This window comes from Cucurbita moschata, unplaced genomic scaffold (genome assembly GCF_002738365.1).
Source record: "Cucurbita moschata cultivar Rifu unplaced genomic scaffold, Cmos_1.0 Cmo_Scf00021, whole genome shotgun sequence".
Lineage (NCBI taxonomy): Eukaryota > Viridiplantae > Streptophyta > Magnoliopsida > Cucurbitales > Cucurbitaceae > Cucurbita > Cucurbita moschata.
Window position 1 is genome coordinate 2,061,480 of NW_019268537.1, and position 22,793 is coordinate 2,084,272.

The 22,793-nt window shown below is 36.4% G+C and overlaps 4 protein-coding genes, 1 long non-coding RNA gene and 1 pseudogene across 9 annotated transcripts; 3 read left to right on the plus strand and 3 right to left on the minus strand.

Moving 5' to 3' along the window:
* The first annotated feature begins 1,830 nt into the window (after window positions 1-1,830).
* LOC111458311 (protein DETOXIFICATION 12-like) lies at window positions 1,831-5,126 on the plus strand. Its single transcript, XM_023100876.1, has 7 exons — window positions 1,831-2,356; window positions 3,131-3,675; window positions 3,762-3,848; window positions 3,926-3,982; window positions 4,079-4,317; window positions 4,398-4,603; window positions 4,855-5,126. Exons 1-7 carry the CDS (start codon window positions 2,120-2,122, stop codon window positions 4,921-4,923), a joined length of 1,440 nt encoding a protein of 479 aa, XP_022956644.1. The 5' UTR covers window positions 1,831-2,119; the 3' UTR covers window positions 4,924-5,126.
* LOC111458313 lies at window positions 4,941-8,279 on the plus strand (annotated as a pseudogene).
* On the minus strand, window positions 5,237-5,611 carry LOC111458316. Its single transcript, XR_002713081.1, has 2 exons — window positions 5,442-5,611; window positions 5,237-5,345 (listed from the first exon to the last, which is right to left on the minus strand). It is a non-coding gene; the product is annotated as an uncharacterized LOC111458316 (long non-coding RNA).
* A 24-nt stretch (window positions 8,280-8,303) lies between the features above and the next one.
* Window positions 8,304-10,930, minus strand: LOC111458314 (sec-independent protein translocase protein TATC, chloroplastic). The gene is made up of 4 exons (XM_023100882.1): window positions 10,562-10,930; window positions 9,790-10,076; window positions 8,882-9,172; window positions 8,304-8,710 (listed from the first exon to the last, which is right to left on the minus strand). Exons 1-4 carry the CDS (start codon window positions 10,815-10,817, stop codon window positions 8,501-8,503), a joined length of 1,044 nt encoding a protein of 347 aa, XP_022956650.1. The 5' UTR covers window positions 10,818-10,930; the 3' UTR covers window positions 8,304-8,500.
* Window positions 10,931-11,892: 962 nt separating this feature from the next.
* On the plus strand, window positions 11,893-14,888 carry LOC111458310 (pentatricopeptide repeat-containing protein At1g22960, mitochondrial). The gene is made up of 2 exons (XM_023100874.1): window positions 11,893-14,400; window positions 14,498-14,888. Exon 1 carries the CDS (start codon window positions 12,088-12,090, stop codon window positions 14,275-14,277), a length of 2,190 nt encoding a protein of 729 aa, XP_022956642.1. The 5' UTR covers window positions 11,893-12,087; the 3' UTR covers window positions 14,278-14,400; window positions 14,498-14,888.
* Window positions 14,889-15,917: 1,029 nt separating this feature from the next.
* On the minus strand, window positions 15,918-22,220 carry LOC111458312 (CDP-diacylglycerol--serine O-phosphatidyltransferase 1-like). Of its 5 annotated transcripts, none has more exons than XM_023100877.1 (14): window positions 21,705-22,220; window positions 20,006-20,196; window positions 19,664-19,762; window positions 19,451-19,516; window positions 19,307-19,366; window positions 18,808-18,898; window positions 18,477-18,531; window positions 18,295-18,374; window positions 18,064-18,180; window positions 17,600-17,684; window positions 17,024-17,115; window positions 16,521-16,786; window positions 16,358-16,446; window positions 15,918-16,279 (listed from the first exon to the last, which is right to left on the minus strand). In XM_023100877.1, exons 2-14 carry the CDS (start codon window positions 20,164-20,166, stop codon window positions 16,149-16,151), a joined length of 1,392 nt encoding a protein of 463 aa, XP_022956645.1. In that variant the 5' UTR covers window positions 20,167-20,196; window positions 21,705-22,220; the 3' UTR covers window positions 15,918-16,148. The 5 variants fall into 5 exon arrangements, with proteins under 5 accessions (XP_022956645.1, XP_022956647.1, XP_022956646.1 ...); XM_023100879.1 differs by having other exon boundaries at window positions 16,521-16,774; window positions 21,705-22,218; XM_023100878.1 differs by lacking the exon at window positions 21,705-22,220 and adding an exon at window positions 21,017-21,695.
* Window positions 22,221-22,793: the final 573 nt, after the last annotated feature.

Genomic DNA, 22,793 nt, shown 5'->3' on the forward strand with positions numbered 1-22,793 from the left:
CTCACTTAGTAGATGACGAAAGTTTTAATAGATTGTTCTATCATCACCCTTTTTAATAAATTATTGGAATTCATAGTCAAATTTTAAAAATAGAAATAAAATTTAATATATATATTTATATTTTTTAAAATTCTGAGTTAAATGATTTCGATTTGTAATTTATATATTTGAATGGAATAAGAATAAAAATAGATGTTGGAAAATTGTATTTTATGGGGTTTCCAATCATTGGTCCGTGTTGAACGCAAGGGGACATCAAAGAGACAAGTGGCCTGACATTGCCATCAAATACAAATAAATCAGTGAGTAAAAAGTGTCCGCCTGACTTTAACTGAGATCCGCCGTTTCCTATTAATTGGATATGCTCTAAAGTCAAACACTATTATTTTAATTTATATATTTACAATTTCGGATCTTTAAATTTAGTTTTTATTCTTCCATCAAAATTTTAAATTAATTGTATTGATTGAAGTTAATGTTTACAGTTCAATAAAATAACACCATAATTTTTAATTAAAAAAATCATGTAATACTTTTTGAGAATTGGTGTAACTTCAATTTTAACGTCTTATTATCTACTAAATGTGGTTCTATTTGTACGACTGAACTGATATTGTTGCTCACTTGAAGAGTTATTTGAAGTATTGATTTAAAAAATTAAATAAATAAACTGAGTCTTGAAAGATGGACGGGAATCATGAACTTTGTGTATTTGTGATGCGGGTAGGGTTGATTGAATTTCTTAATAATATTTTTTTGTGTTATTTTCTTAATCTCGTTTGAAAATTCAAAATAAAATACATTAAATATTTTAATTTGAAAATAAAATATGTTTTAAAATATTAACAAATGTAACCAAGTTAGAGAAGCATACACATTTTAAAGTATTATTAATTAAATTAGATATACAAATGAAATAGATAATGACAATGTAATAATTCAACATTTTTAATTGAAGAAAATTATTTATGGAAAAATGGTTTGCCCAAAGTTTCAAATAGAAACTATGGGTTTGGATACGGCAACTCTGGGTTTGGAGAAGTATTTCATAAATTAATTAATAAAAATATTCTTAAAACTTTATTTCTTATTTTAAATTTTTTTAAAAATACTATTATCTATTAATTTTCGTACTCTTTTTATAAAGAATATAAAAACCATTTTTTTATTTTTATAAAAAATTAAAAAATATCCTTAAAAACACATTTAAAAAATATTTATAAATTTTCAAAAATAATATTGAAAAATTCTAAAAATAATATATTAAAAATAATTTTGGTCCAAAGAACATTTAAAACTACTTATTAACATTTTTTAGACAGAAATTAGAAGGTGAATACTATTAAAAATATGAAAATAATTTTAAAATAAACTACTAAATATTTTTATAAAAAATTAATAATAAGAGTATGTTTTTTTTAGATTTTATAAAAGTTCATAGATATTATTAATTTTTTTTAAATATTATAAATATGTTTGAGGCAAAATATAAATTGTTGGAGTGTCAAATTCAGCCTTTATTTTGTTATATTTTTTAAAGTTATCTATTTTCAAGTTTATTTAATATTTGAATATCTATTTCTCCATTTTAAATTTAACTTTTTATTTGTATATATATTTTTTAAAATCCAATCATTTCTATTTTCCGTGATTCTGTTAGGATTATTGGGAGAGAGTCACACGTTGATTAATTTAGTGGAAGATTATAAATTTATAAATGAAAGAATTATTGGGAGAGAGTCACACGTTAATTAATTTAGTGGAAGATTATGAGTTTACCAGGGAAAGAATGTTTTCTTCTATTATATTTTTTTACACTGTAAATTGCTCTTACCAACGGCATGGAGTTGCTTTGTGTGTGCTTATAATGCTCTCTCATTGCTCCGTATATGGCGAAGAAGATTATTAAGTGGAATAGTTTTCACTTTTAATCATATTTTAAAGGGAGAGAGGATGAATCAGGAGCAAGATGTCAGTCTTTAATGGCACCCTAAACGTGTCCTGATTGTGTTACGTTTTGTATACACCTGTATTTTACTCTTTCTCGCCTTTAAAACTACATTGATTTCTGTAATTTTCTTCTTAAGTGTTCCATTTGTTTTTGTTTCTAACTTCAGCCATGGCCGATTTCCCATTGCTTGAATGGGTCGAGAATCGCCGGGAGACAACATGGGCTGCTTTCTTCGCGGAGGCGAAGACTGTTGGGTTCTTAGCGGTTCCATTGGTTGCCATTAATCTTTCTCAGTTCTTGATACAGACTGGTTCTTTGATGGTTGTGGGTCATCTCGATCAACTCGCTCTCTCCAGCACTGCCATAGCCGTTTCTTTAGCTGCTGTTTCAGGGTTCAGTGTGCTTGTAAGTTCCTCCCCTTTCTCATCAATGTATGTATTGGATACGTTTGGAAGTTTATATGTAGGATGTGGGTTTGATTTGTTTATAGTATTGTGGAGAGTTGTGGAGAGTTGTGGAGAGTTTATGCTCTAAGTGGACAATATCATACTATTGTGGAGAGTTGTGATTCCTGCCCTTAACTTAGCCATGTCAACGTGGAGAACTATGCCCTTAACTTAGCCATGTCAATAGAATCATCAAGTGTCGAATAAGAAGTTGTGAGCCTCGAAGACATGGTCAAAAGTGACTCAAGTGTCGAACAAAAGGTGTACTTTGTTCGAGGGATCTAGAGAAAGGAGTTGAGCCTCAATTAAGGGGAGGCTAGGCCTCAGGGAGACTCCATGGTGTACTTTGTTCGAGGGGAGGATTGTTGAAGATTGTTGGGAGGGAGTCCTAGAATTAAGGGGATGATCGTGGGTTTATAAGCAAGGAACACTATTGCCATTGGTATGAGGTATTTTGAGAAAACCAAAAGCAAAATCATAAGAGCTTATACTCAAAGTGGACAATATTATACTATTATGGAGAATCGTGATTTCTAACTTGCTACTCACTATACGGAGCGCGATAATTGATATATACTCATTTTCTTAAAATCGGAGTTCACATACCAATTTTTTGTACAGTTTGGTGTTGCAATCAATTGGTTTGCCTTTCATGAGAAACGATGAATCTGTAGTCTATTTGGAATTCGTTCTTAGAAGCCTGATTGTGATGTTCTTTAAACTAAACTTGCAGATAGGCATGGCTAGTGCTCTTGAAACTCTATGTGGGCAAGCTTATGGGGCAGGACAATATCAAAAATTTGGGAATCATGTTTTCACTGCTATATTGTGTTTGCTAGTAGTTTGCCTCCCTATAACTCTGTTGTGGATCAACATTGGGAAGCTACTTGTTTTGGTTGGGCAGGATCCTTTGATATCACGTGAAGTTGGGAAGTTCATGATTTGGCTTATTCCTGGGCTCATTGCTTTTGCATTTCTGCACCCACTTATGAGATATTATCAGATGCAAGTTTTTGTGCTTCCCATGCTCATGTTTAGTTGGATCACCCTTTGTTTGCACATACCCCTCTGTTGGGTTTTGGTGTTTAAAACTGGACTCAAAAACCTTGGTGGAGCTTTAGCCATAAGTATTTCATATTGTTTGAATGTGATTCTTCTTGCTTTATATATGAAATTTTCCCCCAAGTGTGAAAAAACTCGCGGTGTTGTGTCTATGGAGCTGTTCAAAGGAATTGGACTCTTCCTTCACTTCGCTGTCCCTTCTGCAGTCATGACTTGGTAATCTACTTTCACTTTCTTCGTGTTCATCATCTCGAATAATCAGTATGGGGTTCTTGGTTTGATTTTAATGGTGTTGATTGCAGCCTTAGTTGGTGGTCATTTGAGCTGATTATTTTATTGTCTGGGCTTCTACCAAATCCAGAGCTAGAGTCTTCAGTTCTATCTGTTTGGTAATTTTCAATTACCCCCAATTGAAAAAAAAGAGTTATTAAATGGAAAATGATTGAAATATGACTTGTATGAACAGCTTCAATACATTGACAACAGTATTTACAGTACCATATGGAATTGGCAGTGCAGGCAGGTATGCATTAAGACATCCTTTGCAAATTTTCTAGTTGTCATGAATAAATCAGTCGTTTTGAATGGATTGCTTTTGTTCTTGTAATTGGTTCTGCAGTACCAGAGTTTCAAATGAACTAGGAGCTGGGAAGCCGCAAGCTGCTCGTGTAGCTGCCTGGGCTGCAATATTTCTTGCAGTTGTGGCAATCATCATAGTGAGCGTGGTCCTGTTTGCTCTTCGTCATGTTTTCGGTTATGCTTTCAGCAACGAAAAAGAAGTTGTGGATTATGTTGCTGTCATGGCTCCCCTAGTTTGTATATCAATCGTTTTGGATGCCATTCAAGGGGTCCTTTCTGGTAGAGCTTCCGCATAATTTCCTTCGGTGGCGTTTAATGTCGCACGGCTAGTTGATCTGTTTTATTATTTGTTGAAACAGGCATTATAAGAGGATGTGGCTGGCAGCGCGTTGGGGCTTATATAAACTTAGGGGCTTATTATCTCTGTGGAAATCCAGCTGCTTTAGCTCTTGGTTTCTTGGCAAATCTGAAAGGGAGGGGCCTGTGGATCGGCATCCAAAGCGGCGCTTTCGTGCAGATGCTTCTACTCGCGATCGTCATGGGCCGTGTAAATTGGGAAAAACAGGTCCAAATCTTCAGCCTCTCTTGAATTATATCCCATTTCATTTGTTTTCTTGTTTGATGAAAAGCTGAGAAACACACATTTGTTGATGGTTTTAGTTCTAAGAAACGTCTTCTCATGTGAATATAGTATGAATCTCCGATACAAAAATGAAGTTTTAAACTCCCATGTTGGTCAAAAGACAGGAAAACAGTGAAATAATGGCAAATTCTATTGTGCTGATGTGGTGGGAATCTGTTCCTGTCGTGTTACAGGCAGATGAAGCTAGGGAAAGGATCTTTGAAGGAAAAGGGTTAGTGAATAATGAGGAGCAAGGTGGTTGATCGGTGATTCTGTCTTCTGTGCTAACTTGTGATCAGCAGTTAAAAGTTGAGATGTTGGAAGAGAAACTTGTTGCACTTCGGGTACTTTTGTTTTACCTCGAGTTATTATGTCGTGCTGTTTTATTTAACCTAGAGTTTTAAAGCCTCAAATTATTGTTTCGTGCTATTTTGTTTAACCTAACCTAGAGTTCTAAAGCTTCAAATTATTGTGTCGTGTTGTTTTGTTTAACCTGGAGTTCTGAAGCCTCAAGTTATTGTGTCGTGCCGTTCTGTTTAACCTGGAGTTCTGAAGCCTCGAGTTATTGTGTCGTGCTGTTTTGTTTAACTTGGAGTTCTGAAGCCTCGAGTTATTATGTCATGTTGTTTTGTTTAACTTGGCGTTCTGAAGCCTCAAGTTATTCTGTCGTGTTGTTTTGTTTAATCTGGAGTTTCGAAGTTTAGAGTTATTATGTTGTGCCGTTTTGTTTAACTTAGAGTTATGAAACCTCGCTTTATTATGTCGTGTTGTTTTGTATAACCTGGAGTTCTGAAGCCTCGAGTTATTATGTCGTGTTGTTTTGTTTAACCTGGAGTTATGAAGCTTTGAGTTATTATGTCGTGTTATTTTGTTTAACCTAGAGTTTTGAAGTCTCGAGTTATTGTGTTATTTTTTCACTATAATAGTGTAATACAATACAATGTTTTAGAAATTAATTTATACTATTCTATGAATATTTTACTAACATTTATGTTTCTAAGTACCAATTTTGAGTTTATTAATAATACGTTAAGCTACTTTCCATTTAATCATCTTGAAATGTGAATTTTAATTTGTAAATATGAAATTAATGCAAAAAAAAAAAAAAAAAAAAATTGAGGTAATTTTTATTAATATTGTTATAATTTAATTTTGTTTTAAATTATTTTATGCAAGTTTGACATGAAATAGGGAAAAAACAAAAATCGATGATTTTTTTATAATTTGGAAGGAAAGAAAGATAAAATAATAAATAATAATAATAAAATAAAAAGGAGTGGGATTTGGGATGGGTTGAAGAGATGCGAGAGCGACGTCGTTTTATTCTCTATATAAAGTGTAAACCCCAGCAAACAATTACGGCTTGCTCAGGCCATCGGAACACGATTCTCAATACTGCCGTCACTCAGAATCAACCAAGTGCACCCCATTCTCAGAGGGATTCGCTCGCCGACTGTGATGGGGAAACCGGATAAAGAGCGCCTCCTTCGAACTCTCAACTCGCATCTGAACACCATCCATGAAACTTTTCAGGTTTGATTTTCAGACAAGCTTCTGTTTGTAAAATTGCATTTCAATGTATACTCAGCCTTCCGATATGATTTCACTTTTCATCTTTTCACTTGTAGATGTTGGATCAAAATCCATCGTCTTCCCTTGAAAAGGTGAGCTGGGAGGATGTTCTGAAAATGAGCGACCAAGTCTACAAGCAGGCGACTGTCGGTATGATTTCGCTTCGTTTATCATTATTCTTAGTGTTTCTATGGTTTTTCTTCAACTTTTGGGGTGGGAGGATCGAATTTACGTGTGCATTGTCTTGTAAATTGTGATTGCGTTTCTGCAGGCATCTCTGTTTTTGATGTTTTGATTTGAAATTGTGCTTTACGTTTTAAGTTCTAAGAATCTCCCAAACGATTAGATATTTGTGGATTGCATTTATGTCCCTAAAATTTGATTTCTCGTAGTTGATGAGTAATGGCACGAATTTGATTGGTTGTATATTTTGTTTGCCCTGTAGCTGGAATGGTGTGGACTGGAGGAAGACTAGAAGTTACAGAAATTGAGGAAAACATGGCATCTTACTTCAATATGCTGCAGGGTTTCCTCCTGGTTTCCCATGGGAGTAAAGTGGGTGCTGGCCCTACTTTATCTTCTGTTATCCATGCATCTGTGAAGCAAGTAATTGATTCAAGTTCTAAGTTATGGAAGGAATCCATCTCTTTATATGGTAAATGAATATTCCTCTTCTTTCTATCGTAAATTTCAGGCCAAATTTTCTTCATGATGTATACGTTCACAACTATTCTCTACAGTCATAAACCCGAGTAGCTTGGACTATTCTCTACAGGAAAAGTTTTGAAGAATAAGTTTATTGTTTGCTGTTCCTTTTTCTGCGTCGGGACCTCTTTGATATATGATCTAGATCTTGTTGTACATTGATTTTTTTGTTTGATTCATCATTTTCTAGTGTCTACTTGTGTCATTTTTTATGTTCAAATGGCTCTGGATGTCGTTTCGATTGAACCGAACAAGTAGTGACCAAGAATTTTGACTTCATATATTTTGTATAATGTTGCAAATATAATGCATTGATTCAAGAAATCTGACGCTGAATTATGGGAGATGATGGTTTATTTGAACTCCCATGATATCAGTTGGAGACTTGGAGTAACCTTGGGTTCATGTTAAACTAGACTATCTATTACAGTATCATGGAGTTAAGTTTCCATCATAGAGCACTGATGATAGGGTTAAATTCATTTATTCGTTGTTGTGAATTCATGTTTGCAATTCTGTTCTTCTCTTTTGATAGAACTAGTGTTAACCTTGGTGAATGAACTTTTCAGGACCTCGGGATAGTAAGGATCAAAACCAAGTAGTTCCGCAGTTGGTTGGTGCAGTTTGAGAAGCTTGCTCTGCTCTTAAGAAAGCTCCTTCCACAAATGTAACTGCAATTGGCCGAGCCATAATGCAGGTTGCTGTATCAGTGAAGGACGTCCTCCGAGAAATGAAGGAGCTTAAACAAGGTCCCTCCGACTTGGACGACGCCCCCAGAGAATCATCTAACAAAGTTGAAAGCAGTTTGCACTCGCAGGATGAGGGTAATACAAGCGATGATGCCGATATAGGTAACGATTTATCAGCCGAAGAGATGAGAGTTGCTCAATCTGCTATTAGCATCATATCTTCAATACTTCAAGTTATTAAGGAACTCATTCGCTCTATCACTAGTTTGCTTAAGCTGGAAAATGAAACCAACGAAAGTAACTTAGCAACCGTGGAGAATCTATTGAGGCTATGCCAAGGAATTGGAGTGCAGGTGGACGAGCTTGGAGCTTGTCTTTACCCCCCACAAGAGGTCCCTGCCATTAAAGAAGCTTCTGAGAAAATTTCTAGCTTTCTTGACAATATGCAGGCAGAGTTGGGAAGTCTTAATGGTAATTCGGAAGGCTTTCTTCAGGCATGCAACAATCTCCGAAATTCATTGAAGCAGCTCGAGATCGAACTAGGTGGCTTCACAGATTCTGATCTAGAAAGTAGAATGCAGAATGTAACGTTAAACGACTAAACGAGATTATCCATCTAATCTGATATATCTACAGCCTCGGATCCAGTTTTGTTACTATACTGTCTAGTTCTTGTCATGAAAGAAACAGATTTCTATTATTGTGTAATTCATAACCTAAAAAATTACCTATTTTTACAGTGACAGGCAGAGTAGTTTAGAAAGATTTCGTGGAACGTATATTCCCTTCTCTTAATTGGTGTTACAATTACACTACACCATAGAATTCCATGAATGTACAGAATTCTCACAGAGCTGAAAAACCAGGGTTGAATCTATCGCCCTGAGAGCTTGACCACCCAGGCACCCCCCAAGTAAAGACCCAGCAGGGGAGCTGCTAGAAGCACCTGAGTTAGGGGGTCTGTTGATGGTGTGAGTACAGCAGCTGCCACCACTGCACCAACAACAACGTATCTCCAAATCGATAACATTTGGTCTCCTGAGACCAGTCCAAGTTGTCCGAGTAGAATCTGGATTACTGGAACCTACACATAAGATGAAATGAACGCCGTCAAAAAGCTAGCTCCATAGGGCGAAATTACCATGAATGGTTTACGATTGTTCCTAAAGGAGAAAGAAAGAATCGGAATTTCTAGGGATTGGCTGGTGACCAGCATTCTAGTGTATGAACAACATTCCTAAGCAAAAAACTTTACCTGGAAAGACAAGCCTGTACTGAACATGAGCACGAGAACGAATTCGAAGTATTGATCTATGGACCACAAGGATTCAACAGCTCCTTCAGCATAACTAACAAAGAAATTTAGAGCTGCTGGTGTCAAAACTATGTAGGAGAAGGCAATTCCTGCATAAAAAAGCACAGAAGAGCCTAGGACGATAGGCCCAAGAAACCGTCTTTCTGCCCTTGTCAATCCTGGAAGAACAAACGCAATAATCTCATAGAGGATGACAGGACTTCCAAGAAGAAGGCCACAGTATCCTGATACCTGTAGCGCACAAGGAGAATTTTACTGTTATTGACCCCCATCAACAACATGCGCTAATATACAACTGCATATGGGAAGTGGAGAATGAATTTTGGAATTAAACACAAATCAGAAACAATATTTAACATTGGGAATGAAGAATGGGCACCAGGAATGGGCTGCATTTGAATAAAAGAACGAACTCAACCGAAGAACTACAATTGAAACATGCGCTATCTTAAGATTCGACACGACCCATCGCAGAGCACTTTCTCACTTCTGTAGCAAGATCAGTGCAAAATTCTCCTCCACAAGACTCTTAATATAAATACACACCAAAAAGATAGATACAGTAAGGAAAGTGTTTTAATTCAACATCGAGATACTAACAAATTAAAAGGGTAAGCAACGCCATAGCTTCATTACGTTCGCATATTCAGAATGCATCCTAGTGCACAATCATCATATAACTAAAAAGCTGATTTCAAATAACGATATACAGTGTACTTTTCTATGTTCTTAATATCTAATTAGATTCTTGTTGTTGTATCTAATTTTAGTATCAATGGCTACCCAAATGGATGGTCACCATGATTATACTAATAATGCAATTATATTTCATCATTCAAAGTTCTGACCTTCAATGTTGTAAAGAAAAACTCCCCAGGACCAAGCTGCAGGAACCTTACACCTTGTTCCTTAACTGGAGCTTCAAGAATTAAGACGAGTTCTTTCGAAAATGCAAAGCATCCAAGAATTGCAGCTCCCACCGCCAAAACTGATACAAATATCCTCTGACGTAGTTCTTCAAGATGATCAAACACGCTCATTTCTTTATCATCTGGAAGTAGATCTTTACTGGGATACAGAAAGTTATATACATCACTTTTTTCTGGAGCCCCATTTGTTGAGCTTTCGGCGATATCTATTTATTTTTCCATTTAAAAATGGGGTATTAGCAACTTGTATATCAATTATAGCATCAACTTTCTGAAGCCACATAATTCAATAGGTAGGAACAAATATGTGCAATGAACATTTAAATCTGAAACCATGAACAGTCCCAATAAGTTTTATCCCTCCTGGATAAAGGATTCACAGAAATCCATTTATGAACTTCTACCTTCAAATCCTGGACTCACGTAAGCTCAGCTAAATATCTAACCAGGACATGCTTCTCTATTAGACACAGGTAATTTCTAGGATTAATCCTATCACGTGCACAATCTAAACAAAATTAAGGACGAACTCTACATAATCCGATTGCTAATAAGGGAAAACCAAAGAAATAAGCAGTTTAACCATGTCACAAAAAGCTTCCAAAACGGTTCGGAATCGCAAACTATAACCAAGCACGATTTTCAGGCGAAAAGACCTTGATATCAATCATGGTTTTGGTAATATTAGTACCTGGCACATCCTCGACGACGGTGGAACGATTTCCACCACCCAAATCCGTCTGCTTCTCTCTTACATCGTCATCGACAGCAGAACACACAAATCTGTTGAAATTTCTACGGCTGAGCAAACTGGAGAACCGCAACTTCGACCTTCTCGATGTTGGGCCAATTCGAGCTGAAGCAAGCTGAGAGTGAGAGGTTCTAGCAGAGAAACGGCAGTGACTGAGCTGCAAATGCGATGTCAGAGCACCGCTAATGCTTCCCATATCTTCTGTAGCTTTCTGAATCAAAATCGATGGGGGCTTTCAGCGTTATGCCGAAAAATCAGAACTCCTCCGAAAAATCTGAAAGTCATCAATTTTTGGACCTTACTTGAGGATGATAATATTTTGGGGGTGTGTGTACTTGCGTGCTTCCAAGGCCAGAGGCGTAACTTAGCATAAAACTTCATATCAAATCTAAAATAAGCTGTCAGCTCAAAATCGGCTCTCAATTTAGGCCCATTAGTTCTATCCGGCCTATAATTTAGGCCCATTAATCCTATCCGGCCTATATTTAGGCTCATTAATTCTATCCGGCCTATATTTAGGCCCATTAATTCTATCCGACCTATAATTTAGGCCCACTAATTCTATCCGGCCTATAATTTAGGCCCATTAATTATACGGCCCACGATAGCGACTTCAGTTTTACAATTTATAAACAAATTTGATCCTCCAATCCATTCATCAATCTACATCTTCGAAAATTTTCATTAAGATTTAATGGTATTTACGCAACCGGAACTAAATCATTATCTCCGAGCCTTGTGACGTAAGAGAACTATCCTGTGGCACATGTGTATGTCACAGTGTGGGTGAGCGTTCCGAAACAAATGTCTGCTTCTTTTAAAATGAATTTTTAAAAAACAGTACCCGACAATAGGGTGTGCCAGTATTGTGCCCCAACCATATGTTGGAGGTTGAATTGTGGACCCGCTATCTGGAACGTATGCCATAAATGATTTAAGAACTCGAATGGATGAATGTTCTAAATGTCCCATGAAATAATCAACACATGGACCAGTTCCCAACAAATGTGTTCGAGTAAGCCAGAATGAGTGAATATGGGACAATTTGATAGAACATGTTTTTAAACCTAATTTTTTTTAAGCAAGATTTCTTCTTTTGTAAATAAACAACTAATCAGAAATCAAATTAAAATTCAATAATCAAATATAAATTAATTCAAATTGCAAAAATGAAATTCGGTGTATTTTTTTTTTCTTTTTTTAGCAAAAATGAAAAATAAAAGAGAGAATTTTAGATGGAATTTAATTATTTACAGATTTAGCAAGCGTGTTATTGGGGTGAGATCTGAAAGCGAGGGCAGGGGAGGGCGAGGGTGGATGGTTGCGGCGTCTGAGTTGAGCCACGCCGTCATATTCAATATGTGTATGCAATTTGTTCTGGACCCCAACTCCCTACCTTCTCCTTCACCAAGATTTCTACTTGTTTAGGAGCGCCATTTCCACGCATGGTGTAGCTTCTCTACTCAATGACCCTCTGCTTCTGCGTTAGAGCTTCAAAGACCATAGCCGCCACAGCTGCTAAATACCCTTTCTCTTTCAAGGTACGCCTTCTTCTCCCCTTCTCTTCATTGCTCCATTCCTGCACTCTAAACAACTCCATAGCAACCCTATCGGAATCCCATTATAGAGACCTTATCTTCGACACTATTGAAGAAAAGCCTTGGGCCTTTTGCAACAATAACTGGGTCTCCGATCAATTTAGTGCCGTGATCATTGACCCTGACTTGTTTATTCGAGTCCTCAATTCCATTCGAATCCGGCCTAGAGTTGCCTTGCGTTTCTTCCGATGGGTCGAGGCGCAGCGCGATTTTAAGGGATCGGAATTTGTGTTCTGTGCTATTCTTGATATTCTTGCTCAGAATAATTTGATGGGTTCTGCGTATTGGGTGATGGAGAGGGTGGTTAGCATTGAAATGCACGGAGTTGTTGATGTTTTAATTGCTGGGCATTTGTGTTTAGAGGCTTCAATTAAGCTTCTTGATATTCTATTGTTGATATGCACGAAGAAATCAATGGTTGATGAATGCTTGTTGATTTTTGATAAAATGATTCGGAATGGTTTGCTGCCTGATGTCAAGAACTGTAATAGGATTCTCAGGGTTTTAAGAGATGAGAATCTCGTGAGTAAAGCTAAAACTGTTTATAGGATGATGGAACAGTTTGGGATTAAGCCAACGATTGTCACGTTTAATACTATGTTGGATTCCTTTTGCAAGGAGGGGCAAGTACATCAAGCTTTAGAGCTTCTGTCAGAGATGCAAAAGAGAGGGTGTTTCCCAAATGATGTAACCTACAACGTGTTGGTCAACGGGTTGTCGAAGAAAGGAAAGCTCGAACAAGCAAAGGAACTTATTGAAGAGATGTTGAATTCTGGACTCAACGTTTCAGCATACACATATAATCCTCTGATCAATGGTTTTTGCAAGAAAGGACTGTTTGTTGAAGCATTCGATCTCGTGGAAGAAATGATGAATAGAAGAGCTTTCCCTACCTTATCGACTTATAATACTCTCATGTACGGCCTTTGTAAGTGGGGGCAAGTGACAGATGCTAGACTCCAGTTTTCTGATATGTTTAAAAGCAACTTTATGCCAGACATCGTTTCGTTCAACATCCTACTGTATGGTTACTGTAGGTCTGGGAGTATAAGTGAGGCCTTTCTCTTGTTTGATGAATTGAAATGCAGAGATCTCGTTCCGACCGTGGTAACATATAATACTCTTATATATGGGCTTTGCAGGTTGGGTTACTTGGATGTTGCTGTAAGGTTGAAAAAGGAAATGATTGATCAAGGGTTATTCCCTGACATCTTTACATATACTATACTGGTTAATGGGTCTTGCAAGTTAGGGAATTTATCAATGGCCAGAGAGTTCTTTGATGAGATGTTGTGCAAGGGGTTGAAGCCTGATCGTTTTGCTTACATCACTCGAATAGTAGGAGAAATGAAACTCGGTGATACATCTGTGGCATATAGCATGCGAGAAGAAATGTTGGCCGAGGGTATCCCTCCAGATGTTGTCACATACAACGTTTTCGTACATGGACTTTGTGAACAGGGAAACCTTCAAGAGGCGTGTGATCTATTAGAGAATATGGTTCACAATGGTCTTGTTCCAGACCATGTGACGTATACTAGTATCATTAACGCTTTCATGAAAAACGGTCACTTGAGGAAGGCAAGAGAGATTTTCAATGAAATGCTCAGCAAGGGTTTAGCCCCTTCTGTAGTAACATATACAGTTCTCATTCATGCACATGCAGCTAAGGGAATGATGGATCTAGCATTTATGTACTTCTCGAAAATGCTCGAGAAGGGCGTTCCAGCAAACGTAATCACATACAATGCAATAATTAATGGGTTTTGCAAGGTGAGGAGATTGGACGAGGCTTATAAATATTTCGATGAGATGGAAGAAAAAGGAATTCTTCCAAATAAGTTTAGTTATACCATATTAATTAATGAGAACTGCAACATGGATTATTGGGAAGAAGCTCTAAGATTGTACAGAGAAATGCTAGATCGAGAAATTCAGCCTGATTCTTTTACGCACGGCGTGCTTCTGAAGAATCTACATACAGATTTTAAAGTCCATGCAATACAGTGTGTAGAGAGTTTGATTCAAAATGTTGAAGATAATGTAAATGGCAGGTGATGATGAAGGCAATAATGGATTCTCAAGTTAGAGACTGATGAATCCAGTGTACATTTATCCTATCTATTGATGGTTAACCTCTCAGAATTTCATTGAAACAATTAACCTCGAACAATTCATTTGGTAAGGTTTTTCTCCTCAAGCACTTGTATTTTCGCAACGTTCAATCCAAATCTTTTTGGTAAATTCTAGTTAGTAATCAATATTGTCTGGTTTACAGGATGTAATTGAAAGCTTTATGGATTGAGGATGCATTTCATTAGCCCCTTTTTGGTTCATTACTTTCTGCAACAGAGTTTACGCTGAAATCAGTGTTCGACAAAGACATTGTTCGTCCCACAAGATAGTTTATGAAGAGTTATCGTCACTGCATCAGGTATACATTTGATTTCAAACTGTATAAGTACCTTGGAGGGTAGGGGAAGGGAAGGGAGGTCATCAGCTTGTATCTTCTTGTGTTTGTTGATCTTTAGCTTGAGGAAATAATCGATTTTGTTTGATTAGCTTGGCTCTGTGAGGAAAAGGATAGATAGAAAGAAAGAAAAGAATGAATAATTATTTTCTGTCCTTAATGTTTAGTAATGGTTTATTTAGGCCTCCTTTAGTTACCACTTCATTTGTAGTTTTCTTCTTCTTTAAATAAAATATAGAACTTTTGGCCAAATTCATATAAAATATTAACAAAAAAAAAAAAGGCAACTAAGTTAGCCATATACCTTCTCTGTGCCACTTACCAACAAGAGTACTTTAAACTAATAAGGATGGGGTGTGAACCCTTTCTTGTCCGATGCACAGTGTTCTAGCAGTTGATTTGTTTTTCATTGTCATGGCTCATGGCTGCCTGAAGTGTTTTGTAAATGCTCTATTATTGTTCTGTGAACGTTTACTGAGTGGGTGGAACAGCTAAAAAGGTTAGCAATGTTTGATGAGATCTGTATCTCTTTGTAATCTGTTGACAAGAAACATTACTGTGTTTCTCATCTGTCTGATCTTGGCCAAGTTTTGTTCTTCCTTTCAATCTAATTGGCCTCACAGTTCATCAGAAGAATTTTGTATGTTTTCTTACCATTTCAAAAAAGCAAAACATATCTGTATGCCATTTTTGTCATTCTTGTGGCCAATTGATTGTCGATATGACTTTATATAGTCACTACTGACAGAAATGGTGAAGTTCTTGGACATGCTTGAATGGAAACAAGCTCCATTTCTGATGCCTGCATCGAACACTTAAACGGCCAGCTAATCACAGCATACAATTCAATGTACAACATAAATGGATAAGTGGATTGATAATATTCTTTCTTGTAGTCCTCTCTTTAAAATGTGGAAGGTTCTGTCCCCATTGTACAGATATGTATTCTATTTGAACAAGGTTAAGTAATGCATTTTAAAATTGGATAGTACCAAAGATGAAATAAGTATTCATGTTTAGATACTTTCCAAGAAAGAAAATCACCTTGATACTAAACCAGATTGAATTCGAAACCTTCTTGAAGTTGGAAAGATCTAGGATAGGCGGTTAACCTCGTTGAGAGAGTGATGTGCATGGAAGAGAGTGATGTGCATGGACCAAATGAATAGGGATGCAACTTTGTGGACTGCTTGTCGGGCCTGATAGGTAGTGGTATAGCACTTTTAGGAAGGCAATGCAATGGCAATGAATTAAATTTTATAAGAGTTGTGCACAATATAAAAATACATTCTTCCCTCAACCCCAAAAGAAAAATCTCCCGGTGACGACTTAGTAGCCTAATGGAAAGCCTGATGCTATCTACAAAATGCATTACAAATTTTACATTATGATGAATGGGAGTCCCATGAAATCAAAAGAATTATTTTCTGTTTTGTCCCTATGAAGAAATGAATACAAATTATTTCCACTTTTTGCTTGCAACTAATTGGTGAAGTTGCCAGCTCCAAACAAGCAGGAATAGTACAAGGCAAACTCCAACAGATATCCAGAACTGCACCAACCAAGATGGCATTGGTTTGGGATATAAACCTAAAATAAAGGAAACCTATTAGTTAGTATTTCATCAATAAGCAACAGGAACAAGTTTTTCAAGAGCAAGAGCCAAACCATGCCCAAACTTGATGCAAATTAGAAGCTCAACCACGCATATGGCCAGAGAGAGCCAACAAAATGCTCCAATTTTTTTCACCGGTTTCCTGGAATACAGAGTAATGTATTAAAAGATTCATAAATCCCAAACGAACAAACGAACACAGAGAGGACTGGAAACCTGTCTTGAAGGTAAACGTTGTACTCGCGAATGGTCGGTATGGCGATTAACCACCATAGAACCAACCTGTATACTATTACAGGGTTTCTAGGAGGAACCCAGAGACAGTACTTCAAAAAGAATGTGTTAAGCTCCACCGTCAGGAAGACGATGCAAAGAGAAAGAACTTGAATGAAACGCCATGGACCGAGTAAGGGATGCCATTCATCTTTATCCCATTGTGCTGGAGTGAACTGTCCCAAGGTCCGTTTCACCTGGATATAAGACTACTCACTATTAGATCCTAGTACAGTTACCACTGAAAGAGTCAAGATCACATATCAGAACAGCCAAGCAAGTTTCCCAGATAAACTTGCAAGTCAGCTCATGGTTGATGTTCCCATATTTGAAGTTTTCTTGGTAAACACTCAAGTTAATCATTAATCACAGTTGAGGACCTATGGTTAAGGATACGAATACTTGATTAATTTTATTTCTTGATAGAAAATTAATGCAAGGCTTACTTTTCCAATAATATTAGGCTGACGACTTAGACCAACCCATTTGTACGTTTTCCCATCGAAGTATCGGACCGTACGCATTCCTGCCCATATTCCTGCAAAACAAGTAATAGAAACGAAGGCCTTCAACTAAAACACAAACTAACAGAATTCGCACATCCGTTCTTTAACCTTATAGTCCAAAGTCACTGTACAATCATAGAATTTATGGAATTGAACTTTGCATGACAAAAAAGCTACAATGCAATGACTGGTTGGTCTCTACTTCCATAGATAATGAAACTTATACAACCATCATAGGTTGTTGACCTAGTGGTCAATAGAAGCGGAATGAGTTCAATCCATGGTGGTCACCTACCTAGGATTTAACAACCTACAAGCTTCCTTGACCCTACAAAGGCAGGTTTTCTGCGCTCAAACTCAATTGGGATAGTGACATTTCTTAACACCAAAGTAGAATCCACAAGGCCATCATGCTATTTTTATAACTTAGATTTTCATAATTAAAAACCATATCCATATCATAACTACATTATCCACATGAAACATAACATTTTTGTTTTGGATTGAGGAACTCACCAAACCAATTGCAAATTAAAATGTCAAGAATAATACTGTCCCACCAACATTCGTTGAAATTTGGTAGCATATGGCGGAAGGTAAGCTACACAATAAGAGAAAATTTAGAGTTAAATGGCCGACTTGAACAAGATATTGCACGAGTCAAAGAGAAAAAAAACATAAAACATAAAACATTAAAGGAAACAAAACGAAAAACAAACTTAATACATTATTTGGACTAGCAGGGATCGTTTTTTTAAAAATAAATCTTTCCAAAATTGTCTAATCATCATTCAATTTCAGTCATCGTATTACTTCGTACAATATTGAAAAATAGCTTGATTGAAAAATTTTATACCCTCTCTAGGTAAAGTTGAAACCGTTGCAACATTAGCGGTAACGTTAAGAAATGGCGATTACTTTTGGAACCAAATGATAGCAACATTGCAAGGATGGAAAATATATAGATATCGATGTCTAACCTCCATTAACTCGAACCCAATTGATAGTACCCATAGAAGGGGTTGATTACGGATCAAAATAGCCTTACCCCACCATCCAATTATGTGAGCAGGAACAAATTCATCAAACAATGTTGCCTGAGTGAGCGAACATAATCAGAAACATGTAGCGCCTTCAAATTATACTAACAAATAAAGTTAGTGGAAGCACACGACACAAAGCTACTGTAATTGGAAAAGAAGAAATCATACATAGACATTTTTAAACCTGCTTGTGGGGTTTTCAGGAACAAATATACGACAATCAGTCCCATATGATCTCTCAGGAAGCTCTAAATCAAGCATCAGAACAAAAAAAAAACAATTAGAACACGCACTTGAAAAGCAAATACTACAAGGCAAACGTCAGTGATCTAAAAGCATAAAGTTATTACCAAGGCCTAGATCAGGATGAAGAAATTTCATGAACTCTCGAGCATCGTCACGTTTCTGAAAATAACTTCACGGATTAGCAAATACAGACCGATGATATGGAAGCTTACACTATATTTTGAATGCCAAGTAGCATGAGAGCAGCTAAATGGTTTTATCAAGGAAGATGCAAAATATGAACAATCCAAGATTATATACAACTCAAAAGAGAGAACAAAGGTCAACCATCAAATATTAAAATCAAAGAACTTTGAAGATACGTATACTTAATTGATTGTGAACCCAGGATGAATTCCATAATAATAATAATAATCTAAAAAAAAAAAAAACTACCTGAAAAAGTAAAAATGTGAGTGCTACAAGATAAATGACAGCCAAGCCATGTACTAGGCGCCATACAGCTGGATGGGGTCTAATAAGAATCCTGCAAGGTAAATATTGTAAACCTGGGTAAAATAATCATATAATGATGAAATATTTTCAGACTTATGCCATCAAAATTCAACCCCAAAAAGGACTGTCATGTAACGTACAATTCAAGTTAGGAAAAAGAAAATAAATGGACAATAATGTTTGAATTAGAAACAAGAACTCTTCAAACAAGGGCAGATGGTTCAATTGATTAGAAGAATCAAATAGCAAAAGATAGCAACTGCATTCATCTTAAAATGAAAACATCTTATAATGATGAGTCACATCATGGTGTTAAATCACTAGTCATTCGAACAACCATATCGATCGGGTCTCTACAAATGAATACTCTATCGGAAGATTCAAACCACGAAACAACTATAAGCAAACTACAATTTGCAAAATTGAAACAATAACTTACGTAGAAGGAGCTTGAAGCAAGCAATATGCGAGGAATACAGCGATCATTGCCCACACACCCCTACAAGCATGAACTAAAGCTTATCGAGAGGAAAAGACAACTACTTGATCTTGAAGGAGAAATATTTATGGTTCGGAAGCAGACCTTTTAACAGATGTAACAAGATCACTTGATGCAGTGCATTCAGGATCTAGAGCTCCACTGGCCCAGCTGACAAACACATCCGGACAACAAAATAAATTCATGATTGCAAATAGCTCATGCAAAAGCATTCGCTGAAAAGACAAACAAAAGTACTTCATTCAAATTTTGAAAAAATAACTGAAGGCTGCAATATTATCCAAGACTGAATATTACCATGCACTAGGAAATAGAGTCTCTAATGCCCTCCCTTTATTCTTCCTATCCAATGTGTTAGAATCCAACCCAAAACTATAAATGTCGAAGACCATGGTGCTGAAAGTGATGAAGAGGATAGGTAATAGAAAAAATAAGACCAAAAAACTTTAGTGAAAGTTATTATTCGGTTCCGAACAATGACAACAAAACGTGAACTTCCATCTTTTAGAAATACTAAGATATAATATCTAAGGAAAAAAAATCATACTTCACTATTCCAAAAAATAAACATAGAAGTTATTATCAAAAAATTTGTTGAGATGGAATTACAGAGATATAATCAGAGATCAGAACACTCACATAAGAAAGCAGGCGCCAACAAGTAACAAAGAAACCGTGTGTGGTTTATAGGCCCATGCAGTCCACGGATCAAGATCATCAACATTTGATAAAAGAGAATCACCATTCGCTCGAATTAGGTGATTCTTTTTATTCACTCTCCTTGGACCAATAAGTTCCATATATTGAATTGAAAAGGTCGACTTAGCCTACTGCAAAATATTATGACACACCATTGGTAGTTATAAAAGACATCACAGCAGTTCCTGAAGCTATACAGTCGTAGCGAGGATAGGGAAGAAAAATCCCAAAAAGTCAAAGATATTACACAGAACAGGCACATAGCCAACATATTCAGAGAATGAGAATCAATAGAGATTATCACAAATTATGAAAACATGGAGCAAAGACCAAGATGCTACCAACAATAGATATAAAGAAGCCACACCACAATAACAGGAAGCAAACCACAGGCACATGGACAAGGTAACCAACAATCTTTTTGATACTAGATCAATCATTCATCACATACTGAACCACACATGTACTGAAGCATTGGCATAAGGAAAAAAAATTACCAATTGAAAAACATACAAAGTCTAATCCTTAAACAAGCTATCAAGAAAACAGTTTCTTCACCACTGATGCAATGAAGTTATAAATAGTCCCATTGAGAAATTCCATCACAGCACGCAGCCAAGTCGGACCGACATACTTGGGTCAAAAGAATGGAACACAAAAAGGGCCGTTAGGTAAAGTGATCAAGAAAACATTCCATAGAAGCATGTGAGATCTATCCCCCTTTGCCAAACATAAGGAATCAACCTACTAGGCGCTCTATTATTGACATTGACATCCCAAGCTATTCTATTTCTAATAACCATCCTCTCACATCTAGAGTTTAAAGTCAAAAGAGACTCTCTAGCTGCTAGCTATCCACATAGCCCTCCACAGAAGAATAAATTGCCCACATCAATTCCACTTGCATCAAGAGATGCTTACTAACAGCATTGCGATTTGACAGAAAGCTACCAAATTCGATGTCCTCCTTGCGGAGGCAGCTAAACATTCTGAGGGAAATCAACCAGCAGCTTCTTCATCACCATATAGCAGAAATTAATTAAAACCCTCAAGTAGCCCACAACCCAACCCAGGGATAAAAGAATCATGATGTAGAACAGTGTAAATAAGAAAATGTGTGTTGTTGATAGATCAGGCTCTCTGTCTTTCTCTCTCATCTTGCCAATGAAAAATCCAAAATACCCTAATCTAGAACCCACTTCAACATCCATCTGTAATTTGTAAATCAATAAAACTTTTGCCTTCACTTTAGCAATAAGCGCATTACTAAAGTAGACCCAGCTTTGAAGAGGGGAAAAGAGAGAGAGAAAAGGCAGCACTGTTGAAAAAGGAAGTATCCATGATGATGAAAGTATAGTGATTAAAAGCAATGATTAAGCACGGATCAAAAAAGTTAGCATCATAAACCCATATGATTTAAAGAGCCACTTTGAACCTTCTAACTAGCTATCCACCATTAGGACGGCGTTCTCAAATGCAAATAAAAAAAGTTAAACCAGATTCCAAACAAAAGCACAAATCACCAGGAAGAACAAATACAAAGAACTAAAAACAACAAACCCACGAATTAATTCCCTCAAAAGCTTAAAAAAAACGCAGAAGATAAAGAAGAAGAGTAAAGGAAGACAGAAGAACATACGTAGGTCCTCAGAAGCAGAGCGGAAATAAAGAATCGCAAAGCGAAGGAAGATGAGGACGAGGAGGCATAGGGCAAGAGAAAGAGAAATCAGGCATCAACCCAGAAACATAAACAGTGAAAGAAACAGGGGAGCGGTGGCGAAAAGATTAAAGCGAGAAAGAAGAATAGTCGTGTTTGGGGAATGGGTACTGTAGAGTACAGGGGAAGTGGAAGCCGACAAAGGGCTGGGTAGCCGTGGATTGAGAATCCCAAGTGTAAATCAGAGGAGATAGATAGATGAGCGCAGTACAGAGTGAAAGAGCAGTAGAAAGAGTCAGAGAAATTGCATCTGAATATGCATAAACACAAACAAACACAGTGAAATTAAGAGAGAAACAGTGAAATGGGAAAATGGGAAAATGGGAGATTGAAGAAGAAGTTGAAGACGATGAGGAGGAGGAGGAGAAAGAGTTCAAATCATCAAAACCCGAATCAAACAGAGGCCATTAGACACAGAAAAAGAGTGCGCGATGGTCAAAGATAGATTTGAGGGCTTTTGTTTTTTTGTTCTTTAAATTTAATTCCCATTTTTTTAACAAATTTTTATTTAAATTAATTAAGTAAAATAAATAAATAAATAAATTATGCCATTTTCGGATTTTTAGTCTGTTCCTTAAACGAGGCGTATGTTTAGGCACAGTACCACCTCCCTTTCCCTGTTCTTCCATCTCTATTATTTTATTTTATAATTTCACACATTTCCTGTTATTTATAAAATACAATTTAAAATATAACAATATTTTAGTATTTTAATGTTCATTCATAATTCCTTTCAAAGTATAATATACTAAATATAAAGTATATCAATGGTATCGTACAAAAAAAAATAACAGCTAATAAATGGAATGCAATTTGTCATATCAATAATGTATTAATACTATATGAGTGATGTATCATATTAATATCATTTCAAATGTTATTTCAAGTATCAAATTTGTATATTAATAATACTCATTAAATGTTCATTTTGAGTGCGAAATAAATATTTATACAAACATGCATATAGGGCATAAATGTTCTTTTTTTTATTTATTTATTTTTTATTTTGTA

Coding starts and splice junctions, on each gene's coding strand:
- LOC111458311 (XM_023100876.1), top strand. CDS start 2,120: ATGGCCGATTTCCCATTGCTTGAATGGGTCGAGAATCGCCGGGAGACA. Junction 3,676..3,761: donor CCTTCTGCAGTCATGACTTG/GTAATCTACTTT, acceptor TGTTGATTGCAG/CCTTAGTTGGTGGTCATTTG. Junction 3,983..4,078: donor GGAATTGGCAGTGCAGGCAG/GTATGCATTAAG, acceptor TTGGTTCTGCAG/TACCAGAGTTTCAAATGAAC.
- LOC111458312 (XM_023100877.1), bottom strand. CDS start 20,166: ATGGAACTTATTGGTCCAAGGAGAGTGAATAAAAAGAATCACCTAATT. Junction 18,375..18,476: donor TCATCCTGATCTAGGCCTTG/GTAATAACTTTA, acceptor TGCTTGATTTAG/AGCTTCCTGAGAGATCATAT. Junction 17,116..17,599: donor TTTAATTTGCAATTGGTTTG/GTGAGTTCCTCA, acceptor CTTGTTTTGCAG/GAATATGGGCAGGAATGCGT.
- LOC111458310 (XM_023100874.1), top strand. CDS start 12,088: ATGACCCTCTGCTTCTGCGTTAGAGCTTCAAAGACCATAGCCGCCACA.
- LOC111458314 (XM_023100882.1), bottom strand. CDS start 10,817: ATGGGAAGCATTAGCGGTGCTCTGACATCGCATTTGCAGCTCAGTCAC. Junction 9,173..9,789: donor TTTTCTTTACAACATTGAAG/GTCAGAACTTTG, acceptor TGTGCGCTACAG/GTATCAGGATACTGTGGCCT. Junction 8,711..8,881: donor GTACAGGCTTGTCTTTCCAG/GTAAAGTTTTTT, acceptor TCTTATGTGTAG/GTTCCAGTAATCCAGATTCT.